The sequence below is a fragment of the Hyperolius riggenbachi genome, chromosome 2 (genome assembly GCF_040937935.1).
Source record: "Hyperolius riggenbachi isolate aHypRig1 chromosome 2, aHypRig1.pri, whole genome shotgun sequence".
Taxonomy (NCBI): Eukaryota; Metazoa; Chordata; class Amphibia; order Anura; family Hyperoliidae; genus Hyperolius; species Hyperolius riggenbachi.
The window spans coordinates 571,069,873-571,093,440 of NC_090647.1; the positions used below are offsets into that span (position 1 = coordinate 571,069,873).

Here is a 23,568-nt window from a genome sequence, read left to right on the forward strand (position 1 = left end):
CCTGTGCCTGCTCCTCAGCATGATCCTGTGCCTGCTCCTCAGCATGATCCTGTGCCTGCTCCTCAGCATGATCCTGTGCCTGCTCCTCAGCATGATCCTCTGGCTGCTCCTCAGCATGAACCTGTGGCTGCTCCTCAGCATGATCCTGTGCCTGCTCCTCAGCATGATCCTGTGGCTGCTCCTCAGCATGATCCTGTGGCTGCTCCTCAGCATGATCCTGTGGCTGCACCTCAGCATGATCCTGTGGCTGCACCTCAGCATGAACCTGTGCCTGCTCCTCAGCATGAACCTGTGGCTGCTCCTCAGCATGATCCTGTGCCTGCTCCTCAGCATGATCCTGTGGCTGCTCCTCAGCATGATCCTGTGCCTGCTCCTCAGCATGAACCTGTGCCTGCTCCTCAGCATGATCCTCTGGCTGCTCCTCAGCATGATCCTGTGGCTGCTCCTCAGCATGATCCTGTGGCTGCTCCTCAGCATGATCCTGTGGCTGCTCCTCAGCATGATCCTCTGGCTGCTCCTCAGCATGAACCTGTAGCTGCTCCTCAGCATGAACCTGTGCCTGCTCCTCAGCATGAACCTGTGGCTGCTCCTCAGCATGATCCTGTGGCTGCTCCTCAGCATGATCCTGTGCCTGCTCCTCAGCATGATCCTGTGCCTGCTCCTCAGCATGAACCTGTGGCTGCTCCTCAGCATGAACCTGTGCCTGCTCCTCAGCATGAACCTGTGCCTGCTCCTCAGCATGATCCTGTGGCTGCTCCTCAGCATGATCCTATGCCTGCTCCTCAGCATGATCCTGTGGCTGCTCCTCAGCATGATCCTGTGGCTGCTCCTCAGCATGAACCTGTGGCTGCTCCTCAGCATGAACCTGTGCCTGCTCCTCAGCATGATCCTGTGCCTGCTCCTCAGCATGATCCTGTGGCTGCTCCTCAGCATGATCCTGTGGCTGCTCCTCAGCATGATCCTATGCCTGCTCCTCAGCATGATCCTGTGCCTGCTCCTCAGCATGATCCTCTGGCTGCTCCTCAGCATGATCCTGTGCCTGCTCCTCAGCATGATCCTGTGGCTGCTCCTCAGCATGATCCTGTGCCTGCTCCTCGGCATGATCCTATGCCTGCTCCTCAGCATGATCCTGTGGCTGCTCCTCAGCATGATCCTGTGCCTGCTCCTCAGCATGATCCTATGCCTGCTCCTCAGCATGATCCTGTGGCTGCTCCTCAGCATGATCCTGTGGCTGCTCCTCAGCATGATCCCGTGCCTGCTCCTCAGCATGAACCTGTGCCTGCTCCTCAGCATGATCCTGTGCCTGCTCCTCAGCATGAACCTGTGGCTGCTCCTCAGCATGAACCTGTGCCTGCTCCTCAGCATGATCCTGTGCCTGCTCCTCAGCATGATCCTGTGGCTGCTCCTCAGCATGATCCTGTGCCTGCTCCTCAGCATGAACCTGTGGCTGCTCCTCTGCATGATCCTGTGCCTGCTCCTCTGCATGATCCTGTGGCTGCTCCTCAGCATGATCCTGTGGCTGCTCCTCAGCATGAACCTGTGCCTGCTCCTCAGCATGATCCTGTGCCTGCTCCTCAGCATGAACCTGTGCCTGCTCCTCAGCATGAACCTGTGGCTGCTCCTCAGCATGATCCTGTGCCTGCTCCTCAGCATGATCCTGTGGCTGCTCCTCAGCATGATCCTGTGGCTGCTCCTCAGCATGATCCTGTGGCTGCACCTCGGCATGATCCTGTGCCTGCTCCTCAGCATGATCCTGTGCCTGCTCCTCAGCATGATCCTGTGCCTGCTCCTCAGCATGATCCTGTGGCTGCACCTCGGCATGAACCTGTGCCTGCTCCTCAGCATGATCCTGTGCCTGCTCCTCAGCATGATCCTGTGGCTGCTCCTCAGCATGATCCTGTGCCTGCTCCTCAGCATGATCCTGTGCCTGCTCCTCAGCATGATCCTGTGCCTGCTCCTCAGCATGAACCTGTGGCTGCTCCTCAGCATGATCCTGTGCCTGCTCCTCAGCATGATCCTGTGCCTGCTCCTCGGCATGAACCTGTGCCTGCTCCTCGGCATGAACCTGTGCCTGCTCCTCAGCATGAACCTGTGGCTGCTCCTCAGCATGAACCTGTGGCTGCTCCTCAGCATGAACCTGTGCCTGCTCCTCAGCATGAACCTGTGGCTGCACCTCGGCATGAACCTGGGGTTGAACCACCACTGCCTGCGTGCTCCCTGTTAATGTAGCTTGGGGTGGGGGCTGGCCCTGGGCCTGTACCTGTCCCTGGGGTTGGGTGGGAAATGCTGCCCTGAATGCTGCAAAGGTAGATGTTAACTCCCTCTTCATTGACATCATCCAATCTATCATCACCATATTTGTGTCAGGGGTAGACTCTCCCTTGTGCCTGAACTTGTCACATGAAGATCTAGTGCAAGTTGGTGGCAATACATCCCCACATTTAGAGCATTTGTTAGTTTTTTTAGCATGCTTCTGTAGGAAGAGAAGAGAGACAGAGAAACGAATAAGCTGTCAGCATTGCTCTGCTACCCCTACCATCCGAGGGTGCAGAGTTACATTCAGTTGTACCTGTGCCTGCTGACTTGCCTCTGCGGCTGGTACCTTGCTGTTGTCTGAGACGGAGGCCTCCATCTGCTCCATGAGTCCCCGCTGCATGTGCGTCTCATGTGCACTCGGCTACTTAATATGCCCCTTGACAATAGCTCCGCCTCCTAGGTCATAGAAGACCTTTGTAACGATTGTGGAATCGTCTCCGTGGTCAGCGCACCAGACGTGCGCTGACGCGGCGAAATTCCTCCACAAGCGTATAATTGAGGACACCCAGGCTAGGTGCTATGCACCCGCAGAGGGCAATTCCCACCGGCAGATGGCGCTGTGGAGTGCAGGCGAACACAGCCGCTGCACAGCCACAGATGCCAAATGGGAATTGTACAGATCCAGGACAAGGTACAATCAGGCAGGGCTGGATAGCCCACAGGGAGCAGAGCAAAGGGACAGAACTAATGTGTGCCCACCAAAGTAGTCGCCACCCAGCAATGGCGAACACACAACGGCGGAAACGAAGTAGGAAACGCAATCGCAAGAATGGCGATTGCCAATAGCGACACAAGACTGAGCAGGACAGAGCACCAGGGTAGCAAAGACACAGCAAAGCATACAATGAGGAGATGCGGAAAATAACAAACGCTAACTGAACGCATACCCAGCACTCATTCGCAACAGTGCACGCGTTTGTGCGTGGTCTCCACGTGTTACGCACAACAGAAACAAGCACGCCTAACTAACCGACACAAGACAGACACCACACAAACGCGCTTGCTACACGGTTGCCTACTGCAGGCACCAGCAAGCGCACGCAAACAGACAGACAACGAGAATCGATCAAACAGGAACCACTGCTCTTACTGTCAGAGCCAGTGCGAACCAGGTATCAGAAAGATCCACTGCTCTTGCTGTCAGAGCAGTGTGATCCAAGCACACGACAAACAGAAGGAGTAACCAGCAGCGACCGCAGCCGAGGTTAGGTCCAAGATCCAGACCAGAGGAATCCACTGCTACTAACGCTAGGGCAAGTGCGATTCAGACAGACAGAACAGAAGGATCCACAGCACTAGCGCAAGGCGAGTGCGATCCAGGTACAGAGTAGCAGGACAGAAGGATCCACAGTGGATCCACAGTACTACCGAAAAGAGGCTAGCACGATCCAGGGAAACAGAACAGAAGGATCCACAGTACTAGCGAAAAGAGGCTAGCACGATCCAGGGAAACAGATCAGAAGGGGCTACCAGCAACAACCGCTGTTCCGGTTAGCACCCAGACACACAGAACGACTTCCTATCGACCACCGCTGGGACAGGACAATCGCAACAGACGAACAAACAGATAAGCAATCCTGACTAGACTAGGGAATCTGCCTAGCGCAGTCCCACGAATTGCTCCAAGATAACTTCAACAAGAAGTAGCATGGCTGACACTCTCTAGGAGTGTATACTACAAACCCAGAAGGAATGACCAGCAAAGGACTGTGGGTAATCCCAATCTTTATACTGCCAGTCATCACAGGAGGCAGGTAGGGGATTTGCATAACGAATGTATGCAAATTCCTCAGCAGCAAGCTGCAGAACTGACAAAAGGTCTCTCTTAAAGAGACCTGCAGAATGCAGACGTGAACAGTGGTCAAAAAGCTGCCTGCCTGCACAGGCAGCTGAGCAAATCATCACAACCTTCCAGCTCTCTGGCCAATGACGCTTGTAGTGGGCGGAGCCTATACGGTATGCTCGCATCCGCCCATGTGACGTCACGCAGCCATACGCCTCTCTGCCCGGAAGACGCCGATCCAGATGGTGGCGGCCATGAGAGAGGATGGTTCAGTCTCCACAGAGTCCTACACGTCGGCAGGTAGTGTCTATGCTCTCCGCACTCCCCCACTCCTGACCGTTCGGCCAACACAAGCTTCAAACTGCCCGAACTGAGGAGGGAACTAGCTATATAGGTGGGGGAGGCTCAGGCTAATTAATTAATTACATTTGCATTGTTTCTATAGAGAAGGAGCTCAATGGTAATCTCAGGCAGCTGTCCTGGAGGCTGATGAGAGAAAGTCTGTGGTCACACTGCCCGGGTCCACTGACAACTCTGCTGTCATGTCATTGCTAATCGCTGCAAAAAAGACCAATATACATATATGTAAAAACCTCTCTGGGTCTTTTTGGCATCGGCCACTCATCCTCCTGCAGTGGTAACATCACCGCCAAGTGCCATTGGGACTCACCTTCACCTCTGTGATTGCGTAACGTGTATTTCCCTGTTTAACCACTTATTACCAATTATAGCCCCATTTAAAGTGTTGGTTTCACTTTAAAATCCATTTTCTCAAAAAAATATATATATTTTTGGAATGTTTTATGTTGAAGTTGTAGCCCCTTATCACCTTGATAATCCATGCAATTTGTGGGGTTGTAGCTTGTATGGGGGCTTTGCTATTAACGTTAAAAGAAAATCCGGATCCAGACGTGGATCCGGGCGCGATTGCGTCATTCACGACCAAAAATCCGCGTTGTTCCGTGGACGTGTATCGAAATCCGGATCCAATCACGCTGAATGCGGAGTTTATTTTGGCAACAACCGTGGTTGCCGGATTTGTGGATCGGGACCTCTGAGCACCACTGGCTGCCATCAGCAGGGGACACTTGACCCACGTACCCTGCTTGGCCCACGTCCTGAACCTGGTGGTGCAGAAATTCCTGCGCACCTACCAGGGGATGGACGATCTGTTGGAAGCGGCTCGGAAAATTGTGCGCACTTTCCACAAAGCTGGCAGACATCCAGCAGCGTGAGGGCCTTCCATGGCACCGCCTTGTCATCAATGTGCCAACTTGCTGGAACTCCACTCTGGCGATGCTGGAGCGGCTGGTTGAGCAGAGGAGGGCTGTCCACCGGTACATCTATGATGCCACTGTCGCCGGCACCACCAAACTGCAGATCCTCTCCAACGCACAGTGGGGGCAGATGCAGCAGGTCTGCTTGGTGTTGGCTCCCTTCCTGCAGGGAACCAACCTGGTCAGCGAGGAACGGGCAAACCTCTGCCAGTGGGTGCCCTTTGTTTGTCTGCTGGACTGGGCACTGTGCGATTTGATGGATTTGGGAGAGGAGGCCCTGAACCAGCTGGAACAGCAGCCACCTGCGCAGTCATCTTCTGCGCGGGAATTTGAGTCGTTGGAGGAGGATGGAGGAGGAGTTGGAGGTGCTGGACGTTGCTGTTAAGGGGGAACAGCGGAGTGCAGCAGCAGTGGTGAGAGGGTGGAGAGAGGAGGAAGAGGCTCAGGGGCCAGAGGAGGAGGACAGCATTGTGGCCACTGACCCTGATGTCTCTGCTGGAAGACCGCCCTGTGCACCATGGCAGGGCACATGCTGCGCTGCCTGCGCACAGACCCCATGGTTAAGCAGATGCGAGTGAGGGAGGACGCCTGCATCAGCATGATCCTGGACCCACGGCTGAGGGGGAAGGTGACTCTGTTCCTGCCTGCTGGAGACACTGAGCAGCAAACAAGGGAGTTGCAGCAGATCCTTTTTCGGCGATTGGAGCAAGCCTTCCCCCCCCCCCCTCTGTCCCTGTCCAGCTAGCACAGCAGCCGGTGCCTGCGGCCAGCAGCAGTATCAGGCACCCAGGAGACCTGGTGTCCTTGACTAAGGCACTCTACATGATGGTAGAGCAGCCGAGAGAGGAGGTGCGTGCAGCAGCATCCTCCTCGCAAAGTCACAGCCAGCGTATGACCCAGATGGTGGCTGGCTACATGGGGTCTTTCAGTGGGCTTGACACCAGCAACAAGGAGCCTGTGGACCCCTTGGAGTACTGGATGGAGCGCTTGCATATCTGGAGTGAGCTGGCGCAGTACGCCCTGGAAGTTCTGTCTTGCCCCCCTTCCAGTGTGCTGTCTGAGAGGTGCTTCAGTGCGGCCAGTGGCGTGGTCACCGAGAAGCGCTCTTGTCTGTCCCCAGAGTCCATGGACAGACTCACACTCACATTCCAGGCCCCTGTTGTCGGCGACAGGAGGACATGAGGTGCCTGGGAATTATTGTTTGACAACACCTTCAGTCCCCTGCTACTTTGGCCTGGTTTTTCTTTAGGTGCTGTGGTACCAACGCTAGGTACCATGGCCCGTGACATGCCTGCTGCCACACGTCACTCCTCCTTTTCCTGCAGCATTTAACATCCTGCTGTCAGTGTTCCCACCACCAGGGTCCACAGAGTTATGCGCCACTAGCTATTACCCCACTACAATAGCTATATAGTGTTGTAAAAACAAAAAAAAATCTGAGGTGTCTGTGTTGAAAACTGTGCTGTCCCAATTGTGCATTGGACACAATGTGGGCTGCACAACTGCTGTCCAGAACCTCCTGCTGTTGGTGTTTATTTACAGCCGTGCTACCAACGCTAGGTACCATGGCCGTTACATTGCCTGCTGCCTGCCACAGGTCACTCCTCCTCCTCCTGTATTTTACCTCCTGCTGTCTGTGTTCCCACCGCCAGGGTCCACAGAATTATGCGCTGCTGCCCTGCGCCACTCCTCCTCCTCCTGCTATATTTAACCTCCTGTCTGTGTTATCACCGCCAGGGTCCACAGATTTATGCGCTGCTGCCCTGCGCCATTCCTCCTCCTCCTGCTATATTTAACCTCCTGCTGTCTGTGTTCCCACCGCCAGGGTCCACAGAATTATGCGCTGCTGCCATGCGCCACTAGCTATTATGCCACAAATTTAGCTATGCTGGTGTTGAATACAGAATTTTACAAAAGTTGAGTTCTGTAAGGGAAAAAACATTAAAGGAGTTATCAGGCACCTGTGAGGAAAAATAAGGACTACTTACCTGGGGCTTCCTCCAGACCTGAGCTCCCAGCATGTCCCTCGCCACAGCTCTCCCCGCAGCCATTCGCCCGCTCTGCCTCCCAGTCCGCGGTGATAACGTCAGGCCGACCTGGAAGTAAGCCTGTACTGCGCCTGCGTGAGTGGCGCTGTCAATCACCGCCACGTGGACCGGAGTGTACTGCGCCGGCCAAGAACTACTGCGCCTGTGCAGTACGCTCTGGTCCACGTGGCGGTGATTGACAGTCCCGCTCGTGCAGGCGCAATACAGGCCAACCTCCAGGTCGGCCTGACGTCATCACCACGGACCGGGAGGCAGAGCGGGCAAACAGCTGTGGGAAGAGCTGCGGCGAGGGAAGTGCTGGGAGCTTGGGGCTGGAGGAAGCCCTGGGTAAGTAGCCCATATTTTCCCTAACAGGTGTCTGATAACTCCTTTAAGTTGGGTACAAGAGGAAGAATATCAACACAAAATAAAAAGATGGTGGTGGTGAAGAAGAAGAACCAGGTGAAGAAAAAGAAGAACCAGATGATTGAAGAAGACCCAGATGATGATGATGAAGAAGAAGAACCAGATGATGATGATGAAGAAGAACCAGATGATGATGATGAAGAAGAAGAACCAGATGATGATGATGAAGAAGACGAAGGAGAACCAGGTGAAGAAGATGAAAATCTGAGTGAAGATGAACCAGAAGGCCATCCGAATTCGCGAACACGAATATTACCTGAATTCAGTTACCGATCACAATTCGAATTCGATGGGCGTGATCACGGTAGAATCAGAAATTGACCCGGACCTGAATTTGAATGTTCTCTAATCGAATTTGCATACATTTGAGCATGCCTGATTGTGATAAGTAGTGAAAGTTATTGGTGAATGAATGGGAGGTGAAAATTGCTCGGATGCATAAGGTGAAAAACGACTGGGGCTGAAGTGGTTAAAGTCACTGGCCGCTGACTTTAGCAGTTAATAGCAACGCCCCCATATGTGCTGGAAACTGCAAATTTGCAGTATATGTTAACCACCTGCGGACCGACGTAGTTTCATTCTACGTCCAGCAGGTGGCAGCAGCGTTCTGACTTGGCGTATCTTCTACGACGAGTCAGTTCAGGGCTCCCAGCGGTGGTGCATGCATTGGATTAATGTAACAAAGCTATATATCTTTATATATACACTTGCCGACCGTGTCACGCTGACAGGCGCCAGCCCCAGGACGGCCTAACGTTGATCAGCGTAAGGTCCCGGAGCAGTGGTTTGTGGGCGATCGCCCAGCATGCAGTGCGGCTCCCCTCCGTAATCAGCCCGCCGGGTGCTTGTCATCAGGTCTGATTGGCATCGGTTTGAGGTCTGAGTGACATCTGATCATCTGTGCATTGTTGATTGGCATCTGATCGCCTGTTTTCACCCTGATTGGCATCTGATTGGCCTTTTGATTGCCCTGTGATTGGCTCTGATTGACCTATGTCTGTTTCTAATTGCATTTGATTGCCTCCGATTGTAGCATTGTGCGTCTGTCAGATTACACACAAGTCGGTGCATGCAGCGCTGCAGGACGAGATTTCTCCTCCGCAGTAAGATACGTTTGCCGAGGCATATGAGCTGAGGGGCGGTGTTGGAGCTCCTATGCCTTGGCAAGCACTTTGTATCAAAATTGGCAAAGGTTTTTTCATCAACATCGATCGATGTGAATGGATTAATCGGGTTTGCCAGGAGATAGGTGCAGAGTGGGTTGGAACATTTTGTGGGCGGTGCTCCTATGTCCTGGCAAACGCCATGCCCCTCTTTTTTTCACATTTTTTGGCAGATATTTTATCATCCACATTGATCAATGCGAATGCGAGAATCTTTGCCATTCATTTTTCCTGTTATGGAAAAAAAAGTGCATCACCCGTATGCCCAATATAAGGAGTATAGCAGAAACTCCTAATACTGCCCATACATGTAATGATTGCGGAGACCCTAACATGCCAGGACAGACCCCATTTTGTAAAGAAGACACCCCAAGGTATTCTCTGAAGGGCCTGGTGAGTTCATAGAAGATTTTATTTTTTGTCACAAGTTAGAAGAAATAGTTTTTGTATTTTTTTCTCACCAAGTGTCATTTTCCGCTAACTTGTGACAAAAAATAAAAATCTTCTATGAACTCACCATGCCCCTTATGGAATACCTTGGGGTGTCTTCTTCCCAAAATGGGGCCATTTGTGGAGTGTGTTTACTGTCCTGGCATTGTTTGGGGCGGGGGGGGGGCTAAATAGTGAGCACCCCTGTAAAGCCTAAAGGTGCTCATTGGACTTTGGGTCCCTCTGCGCAGCTAGCCTACAAAAAGTGTCTCATATGTGGTATTGCCGTACTCAGGAGCAGGGCTGTGGAGTCGGTACAAAAATCCACCGACTCGGACTCCTCAGTTTAGGATTCTACCGACTCCGACTCCTCTAATTTGCATAATAAAATTTTGTTGATTAACAGTATGTAACATGAAATTCATCTCTTAACTGCCGACGCTTAGGAATTTTACAAGACAACTGAAGTGAGAAGGATATGTAGACTACTATATTTATTCCCTTTAGACTAAAACTAGTCCATGGTAAGAGTACTTGTAAAGGGTACAAACCGGAACAAAGAACATCTATCAGGCCCTATGCAATGTAACTGTGGGTACATGTAAGAGTGATGTGCAGGTACTCTGCAGGGGAATGAGGAGATTCTTCCTCTATTACATATTCTTCATGCACAATCTGAACATGGATCAGGCCCTAGGCAATGTAACTGTGGGTACATGTAAGAGTGATGTGCAGGTACTCTGCAGGGAAATGAGGAGATTCTTCCTCTATTACACATTCTTCATGCACAATCTGAACATGGATCAGGCCCTAGGCAATGTAAGTGTGGGTACATGTAAGAAGGATGTGCAGGTACTCTACAGGGGAATGAGGAGATTCTTCCTCTATTACACATTCTTTATGCACAATCTGAACAAGGTTTATGGGTGACAGACAACACCTCTGTGTTCAATGTGCACAACATTCTCAGTGGATTCCCTGCAGCTCTGTGGGGAGCGCATATGTAGAGTATAGTACTACTGTGTAACAAAGTAAACCTGAGACAGATGAAATTAAAGTTTTATACATACTTGGGGCTTCCTCCAGCCCCCTTCAGGCTAATCAGTCCCTCGCTGTCCTCCACCACCTGGATCTTCTGCTATGAGTCCAGGTATTTGAGCCAGTCTGGCGTAGTGCGCATGCACACTCCGCCGCCAGGAGCGTACTACACCTGCGCAGCACTATTACGCAGGTGCAGAACGCTCCTGGCTGTGGAAGCGGCATGCGGCCTGACTGTGCTGACTGGCTGAATTACCAGGACTCATAGCAGAAGATCCAGGTGGCGGAGGTGGACAGCGACTGGATTGGCCTAAAGGGGGCTAGAGGAAGCCCCAGGTATATATAAAACTTTTCTTTTCATCCTTCTCAGGTACCATTTAATTTGTAGTCTACAAACCAAATTTTAACAACATATCAAATTATTTGATTTCATGATACATTTGCATAAATCAGCATCAGTACAGAATTATTTCCATCTCATTGACCATCTCTATTAGTGACACAGCTACACATCAGGCTTTATTCTTACAGCATAGACGTTATTTAGTATATATAAGAGATTCCTGTGTACACATCATATATACAGTCACAAACAGATGTGTATATCTGACTTTAAAAATACGGGGACTGCTTTATTGAAGCAGCACAAGTAACTATATTTGATTGGTTTATTTCATTTTTGTGGACTAAGCACAGCTATTACTGTATATATACATTATTTTTAATGACTATTATCTGAGAAATAGAACATTTTATCATATTTTCTATTTTAATTACAGTTTAAAATTAATAGGAGTCGGAGTCTGCGCATTTTTTCCCGACTCCAGGCACCCAAAATTGCTCCGAATCCACAGCCCTGCTCAGGAGTAGTAGTATAATGCGTTTTGGGGTGTCTTTCCACACATACCCATGCTGGGTGGGAGAAATATCTCTGTAAATGACAACTTTGGGTAAAACAAAATCGAAAAAATCTCCCCAAAATACATTATATTACTTCTCCTGAGTACGGCAATACCACATGTGTGACACTTTTTTGCAGTCTAGGTGCGCTAAGGGGCCCAAAGTCCAATGAGTACCTTTAGTATTTCACAGGTCATTTTTACTTGTTTGGTTTCCAGACTACTCCTCACGGTTTAGGGTCCCTAAAATGCCAGGGCAGTATAGGAACCCCACAAGTGACCCCATTTTTGAAAGAAGACACCCCAAGGTATTCTGTGAGGAGTATGATGAGTTCATAGAAGATTTTATTTTTAGTCACAAGTTAGCAGAAAATGACACTTTGTGAGAAAAAACCACCAAAAAAATTTCCACTAACTTGTGACAAAAAATAAAATCTTCTATGAACTCACCATACTCCTAACGGAATACCTTGGGGTGTCTTCTTTACAAAATGGGGTCACTTGTGGGGTTCCTATACTGCCCTGGCATTTTAGGGGCCTTAAACCGTGAGGAGTAGTCTGGAAACCAAACAAGTAAAAATGACCTGTGAAATCCTAAAGGTACTCATTGGACTTTGGGCCCCTTTGCACTGCTAGGCTGCAAAAAAGTGCCACACATGTGGTATCGCCGTACTCAGGAGATGTAGTATAATGTGTTTTGGGGTGTATTTGTACACATACCCATGCTGGGTGGGAGAAATATATCTGTAAATATCAGTTTATGAACTCATGACTCTTTTATGAACCCACCACGCCCCTCCGCAAATACCTTGGGGTGTCTTCTTTCCGAAATGGGGTAATTTAGGGGGTATTTATACTATCCTGGCATTCTAGCACCTTAAGAAACATGAAAGGTGCTCAGAAAAGTCAGAGCTGCTTCAAACTGCGCAAATTCACTTTTTTGTACCATAGTTTGTAAACGCTACAACTTTTACCCAAACCAATAAATATACACTTATTGGATGTTTTTTTTTTTAATCAATGACATGTAGCATTATAAATTTGCACAAAAACTTGTATAGAAATTTTTACTTTATTTGAAAAATGTTACCACAGAAAGTTAAAAATATCATTGTTTTGACAAAATTCCTGTCTTTTTTGATGAATATAGTAAAAACTAAAAATCGCAGCAGCAATCAAATAGCACCAAAAGAAAGCTGTGTTAGTGACAAGAAAAGGCGGTAATAGATGTTTGGATAGTACGTTGTACGACCGAGCAATAAACCGTTAAAGCCATGCAGTGCTGAATTGTAAAATATGGCCTGGTCACTAGGGGGGTAACACTGCGGTCCGCAAGTGGATAAAGTGGGCCCAAATTAAAAATACAAGATTTCAGAAATAAAATGTATTTTCTAAATTATAATGATAAATAGCAGCCTTTTTTCAGCTGCATGATGACAAATATAAAATATTTTACATTTATTGGAGGAACCCCTCCCTTCCTTTCATATTGCCAGGACAGAATCCGGCAGACTGGTGGAGGAGATAAAAAACAAAACACAGGCTGCTACTGATGATGTCACAGGGGAGGTGATCTCAGCTTGTGTGAGACTTCACATAGACCACGCCCCTGTGAGGGAGGGTAGCTGATGACAAACACACCCATGATCTAAAGCCTCCTACTAAGCTCAGAAGTAATGGCTGCCACCTGTATAACCCTAGTAATGAAAAGAGAAGGGGGGGAAAGCATGCACTGAAATGCTCATAGGCTTGAAGGAGTGTTTATTTATCTTTGTATGTGTCAGAGTGGTGCAACTAAATATGTTGAATTAAAAAAAGTTTGGTTTGGGTCCACTTTAACTACTTAAGCCCACAGGGTTGAAATTTTTTTTGCAGCTGAGCAACTTTCACCTCCCATTCATTTGCCAATAACTTTATCACTACTCATCACAATGAATTGATCTATATCTTGTTTTTTCCGCCACCAATTAGGCTTTCTGTGGGTGATACATTTTGCTGAGAATTAATTTATTCTAAATTCATTATAACAGTAATATTATGAAAGAAATGGTAAAAAATCATTATTTCTCAGCGTTTGGGTATTATAGTTTGAAATTAATACATGCTACCATAATTAAAACCTATGTACTTTATTTGCCAATTTGTCCCGCTTATTACACCATTTACATTATGTCCCTATCACAATGTATGGCGCCGATATTTTATTTGGAAATAAAGGTGCATTTTTTCAATTTGCGTCCATCACTATTTAAAACCCCATAATTTAATGAATTATACTGATATACTTCTTATGACATGCATATTTAAAAAGTTCAGACCCTTAGGTAACAATTTTTTTTTTTTGCAATTTTTCTTTTTTTAAATTAAAAATTTGATTTGGGTATTTTTTGAAGTGGGAGATAAACAGCTGATTTTAAATGTTTAAAAAGGTATTTATTTAATACAAAGTGGTTTTTGGGTGTAGTTTTACTATTTGGCCACAAGATGGCCACAGTCAAAAAGTCCTGGGAGCAATCGATCTCGCTCCCAGGAAGAAGAATGAAGACCAGGAACTTTTTTACCTCAGAAAAACTGCAGCGTCTAAAGAGACGCTGTTGGCTTTTCTCGGGGTGGGGGGAGACTGGGGGGAGGGGAAGTCCGATCAGTGAAAGGGATCTATCTAATCCCTTTCATTGATTGCTTGGCTAACAGCAGGCGGCGGGAGCGCGCACGGGGGGCCCCGCGGGAGTGCGCGCAGCCTAACTGGACGAGAATTTTCGTCCAGTTAGGCTTAAGTGAGGACATAGTGTGAGAAGGTATCAGCTCTGTAAGGGGGTACAGAGTTATAGGCCAGGCAGAGGAGATCGCCATCTTCACCACACACACCAGGATAACTTTATTAGCAGCTTTAGTCACAGGAGAGATATCTGGAGATGCATCAGATTTCCATTCTAATAGGATTTATTTTGTTACATAACAAATCATTCCCAGCAACAGCTTCCCACATTTGTCTATAGCAGTGACTGTAACACATATAACAATAACCTGTCCCCCTCTCCTCCCCAGAATTCCTGTATCTCCCCTCCAGCCCAAACACCTGTATCCAATCATCTCCTAATTTACATTTGGGGTGCAGCACTGAGGCATTGGGGTGTCTATAGCAGTGACTAACACATATAACAATAACCTGTCCCCCTCTCCCCCCCAGAATTCCTGCATCTCACCTCCAGCCCAAACACCTGTATCCAATCATCTCCTAATTTACATTTGGGGTGCAGGACTGAGGCATTGGGGTGTCTATAGCAGGGACTGTAACACATATAACAATAACCTGTCCCCCTCTCCACCCCAGAATTCCTGTATCTCACCTCCAGCCCAAACACCTGTATCCAATCATCACCTAATTTACATTTGGGGTGCAGCACTGAGGCATTGGGGTGTCTATAGCAGTGACTGTAACACATATAACAATAACCTGTCCCCTTCTGCACCCCAGAATTCCTGTATCTCACCTCCAGCCCAAACACCTGTATCCAATAATCTCCTAATTTACATTTGGAGTGCAGCACTGAGGCATTGGGGTGTCTATAGCAGTGATTGTAACACATATAACAATAACCTGTCCTCCTCTCCTCCCCAGAATTCCTGTATCTCACCTCCAGCCCAAACACCTGTATCCAATCATCTCCTAATTTACATTTGGGGTGCAGCACTGAGGCATTGGGGTGTCTATAGCAGTGACTGTAACACATATAACAATAACCTGTCCCTCTCTCCACCCCAGAATTCCTGTATCTCACCCCAACCCCAAACACCTGTATCCAATCATCTCCTAATTTACATTTGGGGTGCAGGACTGAGGCATTGGGGTGTCTATAGCAGTGACTGTAACACATATAACAATAACCTGTCCCCCTCTCCACCCCAGAATTCCTACATCTCACCTCAACCCCAAACACCTGTATCCAATCATCTCCTAATTTACATTTGGGGTGCAGCACTGAGGCATTGGGGTGTCTATAGCAGTGACTGTAACACATATAACAATAACCTGTCCCCCTCTCCACCCCAGAATTCCTACATCTCACCTCAACCCCAAACACCTGTATCCAATCAGCTCCTAATTTACATTTGGGGTGCAGCACTGAGGCATTGGGGTGTCTATAGCAGTGACTGTAACACATATAACAATAACCTGTCCCCCTCTCCACCCCAGAATTCCTGCATCTCACCTCAACCCCAAACACCTGTATCCAATCATCTCCTAATTTACATTTGGGGTGCAGCACCGAGGCATTGGGGTGTCTATAGCAGTGACTAACATATAACAATAACCTGTCCCCCTCTCCACCCCAGAATTCCTGTATCTCACCTCCAGCCCAAACACCTGTATCCAATCATCTCCTTCTAATTTACATGTGGGGTGCAGCACTGAGGCATTGGGGTGTCTATAGCAGTGACTGTAACACATATAACAATAACCTGTCCCCCTCTTCCCCCAGAATTCCTGTATCTCACCTCCAGCCCAAACACCTGTATCCAATCATCTCCTTCTAATTTACATGTGGGGTGCAGCACTGAGGCATTGGGGTGTCTATAGCAGTGATTGTAACACATATAACAATAACCTGTCCCCCTCTCCAGCCCAGAATTCCTGTATCTCCCCTCCAGCCCAAACACCTGTATCCAATCATCTCCTAATTTACATTTGGGGTGCAGCACTGAGGCATTGGGGTGTCTATAGCAGTGACTGTAACACATATAACAATAACCTGTCCCCCTCTCCACCCCAGAATTCCTGTATCTCACCCCAAACACCTGTATCCAATCATCTCCTAATTTACATTTGGGGTGCAGCACTGAGGCATTGGGGTGTCTATAGCAGTGACTGTAACACATATAACAATAACCTGTCCCCCTCTCCACCCCAGAATTCCTGTATCTCACCTCCAGCCCAAACACCTGTATCCAATCATCTCCTAATGTACATTTGGGGTGCAGCACTGAGGCATTGGGGTGTCTATAGCAGTGACTGTAACACATATAACAATAACCTGTCCCCCTCCCCACCCCAGAATTCCTGTATCTCACCTCCAGCCCAAACACCTGTATCCAATCATCTCCTAATTTACATTTGGGGTGCAGCGCTGAGGCATTGGGGTGTCTATAGCAGTGACTGTAACACATATAACAATAACCTGTCCCTCTCTCCACCCCAGAATTCCTGCATCTCACCTCAACCCCAAACACCTGTATCCAATCATCTCCTAATTTACATTTGGGGTGCAGCACCGAGGCATTGGGGTGTCTATAGCAGTGATTGTAACACATATAACAATAACCTGTCCCCTCTCCTCCCCCCAGAATTCCTGCATCTCACCTCCAGCCCAAACACCTGTATCCAATCATCTCCTAATTTACATTTGGGGTGCAGCACTGAGGCATTGGGGTGTCTATAGCAGTGACTGTTGGTGCCTCTGATGGTGCCCATACATAGTACAATAGAAACGTTCAATTGTACCGTTTATACAACCAAAATGATCAAATCAAATGAAAGTTGAACGTTTATCCTGTTTTTTCGATAAAAATCAGATCACTTCAGGTTCCTTTAAGGAGAAGTCAAGGTGTATTTTTTGGGGGGGCAGATGGGAGACAGAGGCGGGTTCTCTGCCTCATGACATACCTCTGTGTCCCCCAACCGCCGCTCCCCCTCCCCCGCTCTATAGCCTTCCGAGATTAGCATCAATATTTGTCGCTGTCTCGGAGGTAAACGTGGGAGAGAGATTCCATTTAAACCGTCTACTACTGCGTTCCTACAGGGTTTCCAGAGCTGCCATTGGACAAGTCTCTCTCCCTGGCCACACCCCCTGCCGCTCCCCCGACACCCTGCACGCTGTGAATAAGAGAATGAATCTCTCCTTCCAGCATCGTCACCCTGGAGGTCACGAAAGTGAAAGTGGGCCAGTGCAGGCCACAGGCGCGGCGATTTCAGAGGCTACCTGATCCGCTCAGCCCCCCAGATCAGGTGACCTAGTGTTTATTTACTTTCAGGAGCCCACCTCGAGCTCCCTTTAAGGCTTCTCTCCAGTGTGAGATTTCTCATGTACGATCAGCTCTGATTTATATGCAAACCATTTCCCACACTCAGTGCAGTAATAGAGCTTCTCCCAGTGGTGAGAGAGGGATAAGCGGAACTGAACAAGCCTGTTATTGGCCGCTGCACTCCCCTCTCCATCCTCCCTACTGCCTGCTATGCTGGGGAGATGGAGAGCAGTATGCTGTGGCCACTTCAGGTTCACTGGAGGCAAAGCTATCACTGACCCTTACTTACCACCAGTGTGACATCTCTCATGTCTGGCAAGCTGTGATTTATACACAAAACATTTCCCACACTCAGCACATGAATAGGGCTTCTCACCAGTGTGAGATCTCTCATGTCTGGCAAGGTTTGATTTATATACAAAATGTTTCCCACACTCAGCACATGAATACGGCTTCTCATCAGTGTGAGATCTCTCATGTATGACGAGATGTGATTTCGATACAAAACATTTCCCACACTCAGCACACGAATAGAGCTTCTCACCAGTGTGAGTTCTCTCATGTAGGCCAAGCTCCCCTTTAAACCGAAAACATTTCCCACACTCAGCACATGAATATGGCTTTTCACCAGTGTGAGTTCTCTCATGAGCGACAAGACTTGATCTCACCGTATAACATTTCCCACACTCAGCACATGAATAGGGTTTTTCACCAGTGTGAGATCTCTCATGTTGGACAAGATCCCATTTAGACCAAAAACATTTCCCACACTCAGCACATGAATAGGGCTTCTCCCCAGTGTGATATTTTTTATGTCTGACAAGATATGCTTTATCTGGGAAACATTTCCCACACTCAGCACATGAATATGGCTTCTCACCAGTGTGAGATCTCTCATGTGTGACAAGATGTGGTTTCAGCACAAAACATTTCCCACACTCAGCACATGAATAGGGATTCTCACCAGTGTGAGATCTCTTATGTCTGACAAGGTATGATTTCTGTGCAAAACATTTCCCACACTCAGCACATGAATAGGGCTTCTCACCAGTGTGAGATCTTTCATGTATGACAAGGTATGATTTCTGTGTAAAACATTTCCCACACTCAGCACATGAATAGGGCTTCTCACCAGTGTGAGCTCTCTGATGTAAGACAAGCTCCCCTTTAGACCGAAACCATTTCCCACACTCAGCACATAAATAGGGCTTCTCACCAGTGTGAGTTCTCTCGTGTATGACAAGATGTGATTTCTGTAAAAAACATTTCCCACACTCTGCACATGAATAGGGCTTCTCACCAGTGTGCGATCTCTTATGTATGACAAGCTGTGATTTATCTGAAAAGCATTTCCCACACTCAACACATAAATAGGGCTTCTCACCAGTGTGACATCTCTCATGTATGACAAGATTTGATTTCAGCACAAAACATTTCCCACACTCAGCACATGAATAGGGCTTCTCACCAGTGTGAGTTCTCTCATGAGCGACAAGATGTGATTTCAGCTTATAACATTTCCCACACTCAGCACATGAATAGGGCTTTTCACCAGTGTGAGATCTCTCATGTTGGACAAGCTCCCCTTTAGACCGAAAACATTTCCCACACTCAGAACATGAATAGGGCTTCTCACCAGTGTGAGTTCTCTCATGTATGATAAGCTGTGATCTGTGTACATAACATTTCCCACACTCAGCACATGAATAGGGCTTTTCACCAGTGTGAGATCTCTCATGTTGGACAAGCTCCCCTTTAGACCGAAAACATTTCCCACAGTCAGCACATGAATAGGGCTTCTCACCAGTGTGAGTTCTCCCATGTCTGACAAGTTCTGATTTCTGTGAAAAACATTTCCCACAGTCTGCACATGAATAGAGCCTCTCACCAGTGTGAGATCTCTCATGTTTGACAAGACTTGATTTACCCACAAAACATTTCCCACACTCTGCACATAAATAGGGCTTCTCCCCAGTGTGAGATCTCTCATGTCGGACAAGCTGTGATTTCCATGCATAACGTTTCCCACACATGGAACAGGAATAAGACCCTCCAGCAGGGGGAGAGCTGTGCTGGGTATGAGGCCCCTCAGGGTTAGACAGGTGAGAGGAGTCTGGGGGAATATTTGGGGTCACCAGGATATCTGCAGGAGACTCTTGTCCAGTGACATCCTCATCCGTTGTACAGTCTGTGGATACAGAGAGACGAGTCTCTGAGAGGTTCCTGATGCCGGGACTCCGCGCTGCAAATAGAGAAACATCATCACTTCCTGTTAGAGAATTCTGAGGGGAGGAGCAATTATCATTAGGGAGGGTCAGTGAGCTGCTGAGAATTTTTTAATCGAACAAACCCTGAATTCAAGTAAATCACATACGAAAATCCCTCTGTACTGAATCTCTATAATAAAACTTAACGTTTATTGATGTATAAAAATGATCTGGCTGATAATATCTACAAACTTGCAAATATTGCTGGACCCACTCTGTCAGATCATTTTTATACATCAATAAACGTTAAGTTTTATTATAGAGATTCAGTACAGAGGGATTTTCGTATGTGATTTAGCTGCTGAGAATTCCAAGTTCATGCAAAGTTTATGCAGATGAGAAATGGACAAGAGGCAGCAGCTGCATAACTTTGCATATAATTAGCATACAATTTGCACCATCTCAGAGATATTGACATATGACTGACCATCACCTGATCATCAAATGCATTTCCTGACAAACTGATTATCTGCAAACAATTTAACCCCTTGCCGACTGCTCCACACTGATTGGCGTGAAGTCCTGGGGCGGGGCTTTACAGGAGATCGCGTGCGCTCCGCCATCAGTCTCCCGGCGGCGATCACCACTAGGAGACTGTTAGACGGCAAAATCACCGTCTATTTACACCATACAACGCTGTCATCTACGGTAGCGCTGTACTGGGGACAGTTGTGTGACACGGCTGTCCCCTCTGGAGGCTGAAGCCTATGACAGCCGATCGCTGTAACTGGCCGGCTGGGGGGAGGGAGGGATAGAAAATAATAATAAAAAAAAATAGCAAAATTTATAAAAAATTAATAAAAAGGCAAATAAATATTTATAAAAAAAATAAACAAACACTCCAGCAGCAATCAGAGCCCACCGACAGCGAGCTCTGTTGGTAGGCAGAAAACGGGGGAGGGATCACCTGAGTACTAAGTTGTACGGCCCTGCAGCAAAGCCTTAAATCTGCAGTGGGGGGTGTTTAAGGCCATGGTTCCATCACATCTGCATACAAGGCAGAGTTATTTGCATGTAATTCCCCCTCCATAGAGCTACAGCATTGGCCATACATGGAAAGCAGTAGATTGTAGAGCTGGATGAGACAATGGCAGCAATGTGTTTATACTTACTTACAGATATGGAACGTCTGGACACTTTTTGCTCAAATGTAGATAAATGCTGAGAAATGTTTTTCCACAATAAGGCCTCTTGTACATGGTCTTATCTTTTGGGAGACACCTCTGTCATTTCCTGTCAAACAATTACTTGCTGGCTGAACAAAATTTACTTTAAGTCAAAATTTGCCCGGGGTATGAATAATTATGGGCAGCACTGTAGGAAGCACTGCTTGTTTATTCTTCCCTGGAGAGAGGACAATAGACTCTCCAGCAGATCCCCCTCACATTCCTTGTTCCTACATCATAGGAACACTAATAGCTAGTCAGGAAAGCAGACACGTCATAAAACCATTACCTCTTCTCTCCAGCAAACCTTACACATTCTTTGATACGTTTTCAAAGGCTATCGATAAGGAGAGGTGGGGGGGAGGGGTTTGGGGTCAGTGCTTCCAGCAGAGAAAGGGTTAAATAGCCGGACACACAGGCTGTCAAAAGAGTCCTTCCTTTCCCAATCAATGTTACCATCAAGGATTTGGGCTTTCATCTTTGGACTAATGACACACAGGACTTCCTAACTTCTGTTATGGACTTAAGGCAGCCATACACCTAGTGATGATGGGCAGATTCCCCCAAGAGACAAATCTCTCTCTGATGGAATGTGATATGAGAGAGATCTGTCAGCTGCCCACACACCAGACCCCGACTACCGATCCCGGACAAGCGGAGGCCATGGACAGGTAACGCATAACTTGCACTGGCCACCGGTGGGGGGGGGGGAGGGGGGGACACTATCGAGCAAGCCGGCCCAACATCTTGCAGCATGCGCGGTCCACAATGCGGCCAATTTCCCTCCCGCACTTGGCGGCACAGATTTTTATCCAATTTGATTATAATAATGGAATCGGATGGTCGATCAGCTGCCAAGTCTGCTGATGTTTGGCCCCTTTACAAGGGGAATTGTAGTATCCCATGCAGTTTAGTTAGGAGGGGGGCAGATGAGAGGGAATATCCTGCACGCTGGTGCCCCCTGCTGGTCATATAGCCATTTTCTATATGCAACTGAAGCCCTCTCCTACTAATTGGCTGACTTGCTCAGCTTTTGCTTGATTATCACTGCAAGCTAGGTGTATTATGTGTGCACTTCTCATTGGCTTATAAGCAGCCTGCAGGCTTTATAAAGCAGCAGAGAACTGTTTGGGAGTGAGTTTCTCCATTGTGTGTTTGGCCCCTGTACAATGCCACAGGACACGGTAATACTACTGCTCAGACATTATCCAGTTATCTTTCACTTTTATTGCCATTATTTCACGCTATCAATCTGCTCATTTCCTGTATTCATTTTATGCATCATTTTCCTATAAAATAAATGATTACAAATCGCTTGTCTGAGTGCTTGTTCTGAATAGCTCTGTAAGAGAGTCCCGCTTTTCTGCAGACAACGTTACCATCAGCATTTTCTTATTGATCTCGTTATATTTTGCTATCCCTAGAGAGGTTCTCCTCCTTACAGGACTGGATAGAGTTAGGCCGCTTGCACACTACATGCGATTGCCATTTTTTATCTAATCCGATTTTTTATTCCGATTAAAAGACGCACTGCATGCAGTACATTTTTTAATCGGTATCAAAGATCAGATAAAGAAATCGGAATTGCATGTAGTGTGCAAGAGGCCTAAGATATGCGTATTTGCACGCTAATGCGAACTCGTGGCAGCGACCGATTCTCTAAATGAGATCACAGATTGTATCGATTGTAAACACAATCAAAATTGTACAATGTGTGCACTCACCAACCAATCCAAAAGGTTACTCTGCCTGCAGTGCTGACTGCTTTCAGGATTCCCTCAGGGTCTGAGGCTGAATGGTAAACTGCAGCAAAGGGGACAGGAATTGGAGGGTGACATCAGTAAATTATAAAAATAGGATATATTTATTAGGAAATGGAGAGCCCACAATAGCGTAGTATGTTAGGCACTTGCAGACGGCAGTGATTGTTTTGCTGCGGATATCTCTGCCATGACGTAGATTTCACTAGCTGCTGTCCGCACGCAGCAGGAGGAGGAGACTCAGCAGTCTGCCCAACACCCCCCCCCCCCCCCGTGTCTCTCTCTCTTTTGGTCAGTTTTTATGTTATTTTTGGCTAGTTTTCTCAGTATAGTTTGTTTTATTGTTGTTTAGCAGCCTCTGCAGTTTCTGCTCCATAGCAGCCACGGATATCAGCACCAGCAGTCAGTCGCCCACAGCCCAGAGCAGCCAGGCACTGGCCACGCACCACACAGGTGGTCAAAGCGAAGAGGTCACTCGGAGGAGTGCTGACCTCAGCCAGAGGGGCCCCGCCAGGAGCCACACACACGTGGCCAAGCCAAAGAGAAGACCACACGGAGGAGTGCTGACTTCAGCCAGAGGGGCCCCTCCAGGAGCCACACACACGTGGTCACGCCAAAGAGAAGACCACACGGAGGAGTGCTGACCTCAGCCACAGGGGCCCCTCCAGGAGCCAAACACACGTGGCCAAGCCAAAGAGAAGACCACTCAGAGGAGTGCTGACCTCAGCCAGAGGGGCCCCGCCAGGAGCCACACACACGTGGCCACGCCAAAGAGAAGACCACACGGAGGAGTGCTGACCTCAGCCAGAGGGGCCCCGCCAGGAGCCACACACACGTGGCCAAGCCAAAGAGAAGACCACACGGAGGAGTGCTGACCTCAGCCAGAGGGGCCCCACCAGGAACCACACACACACGTGGCCAAGCCAAAAAGCTCAGCCAGAGGGGCCCCGCCAGGATCCACACACACGTGGCCAAGCCAAAGACCTCAGCCACTGG

At 48.1% G+C, this 23,568-nt stretch overlaps 1 protein-coding gene across 1 annotated transcript in view; it reads right to left on the reverse strand.

The window, feature by feature from the left end:
* Positions 1-17,408: 17,408 nt before the first annotated feature.
* The window catches only part of LOC137545320 (zinc finger protein 84-like), a 30,756-nt gene continuing 24,596 nt past the window's right edge, over positions 17,409-23,568 (reverse strand). The window contains exons 2-5 of the mRNA XM_068266433.1: positions 18,896-19,278; positions 18,453-18,718; positions 17,665-18,272; positions 17,409-17,592 (exon numbers count right to left, since the gene is read on the reverse strand). Of these exons, the coding sequence (XP_068122534.1) occupies positions 17,409-17,592; positions 17,665-18,272; positions 18,453-18,718; positions 18,896-19,278 (1,441 nt within the window). The remainder of the gene's footprint in view (positions 17,593-17,664; positions 18,273-18,452; positions 18,719-18,895; positions 19,279-23,568) is intronic.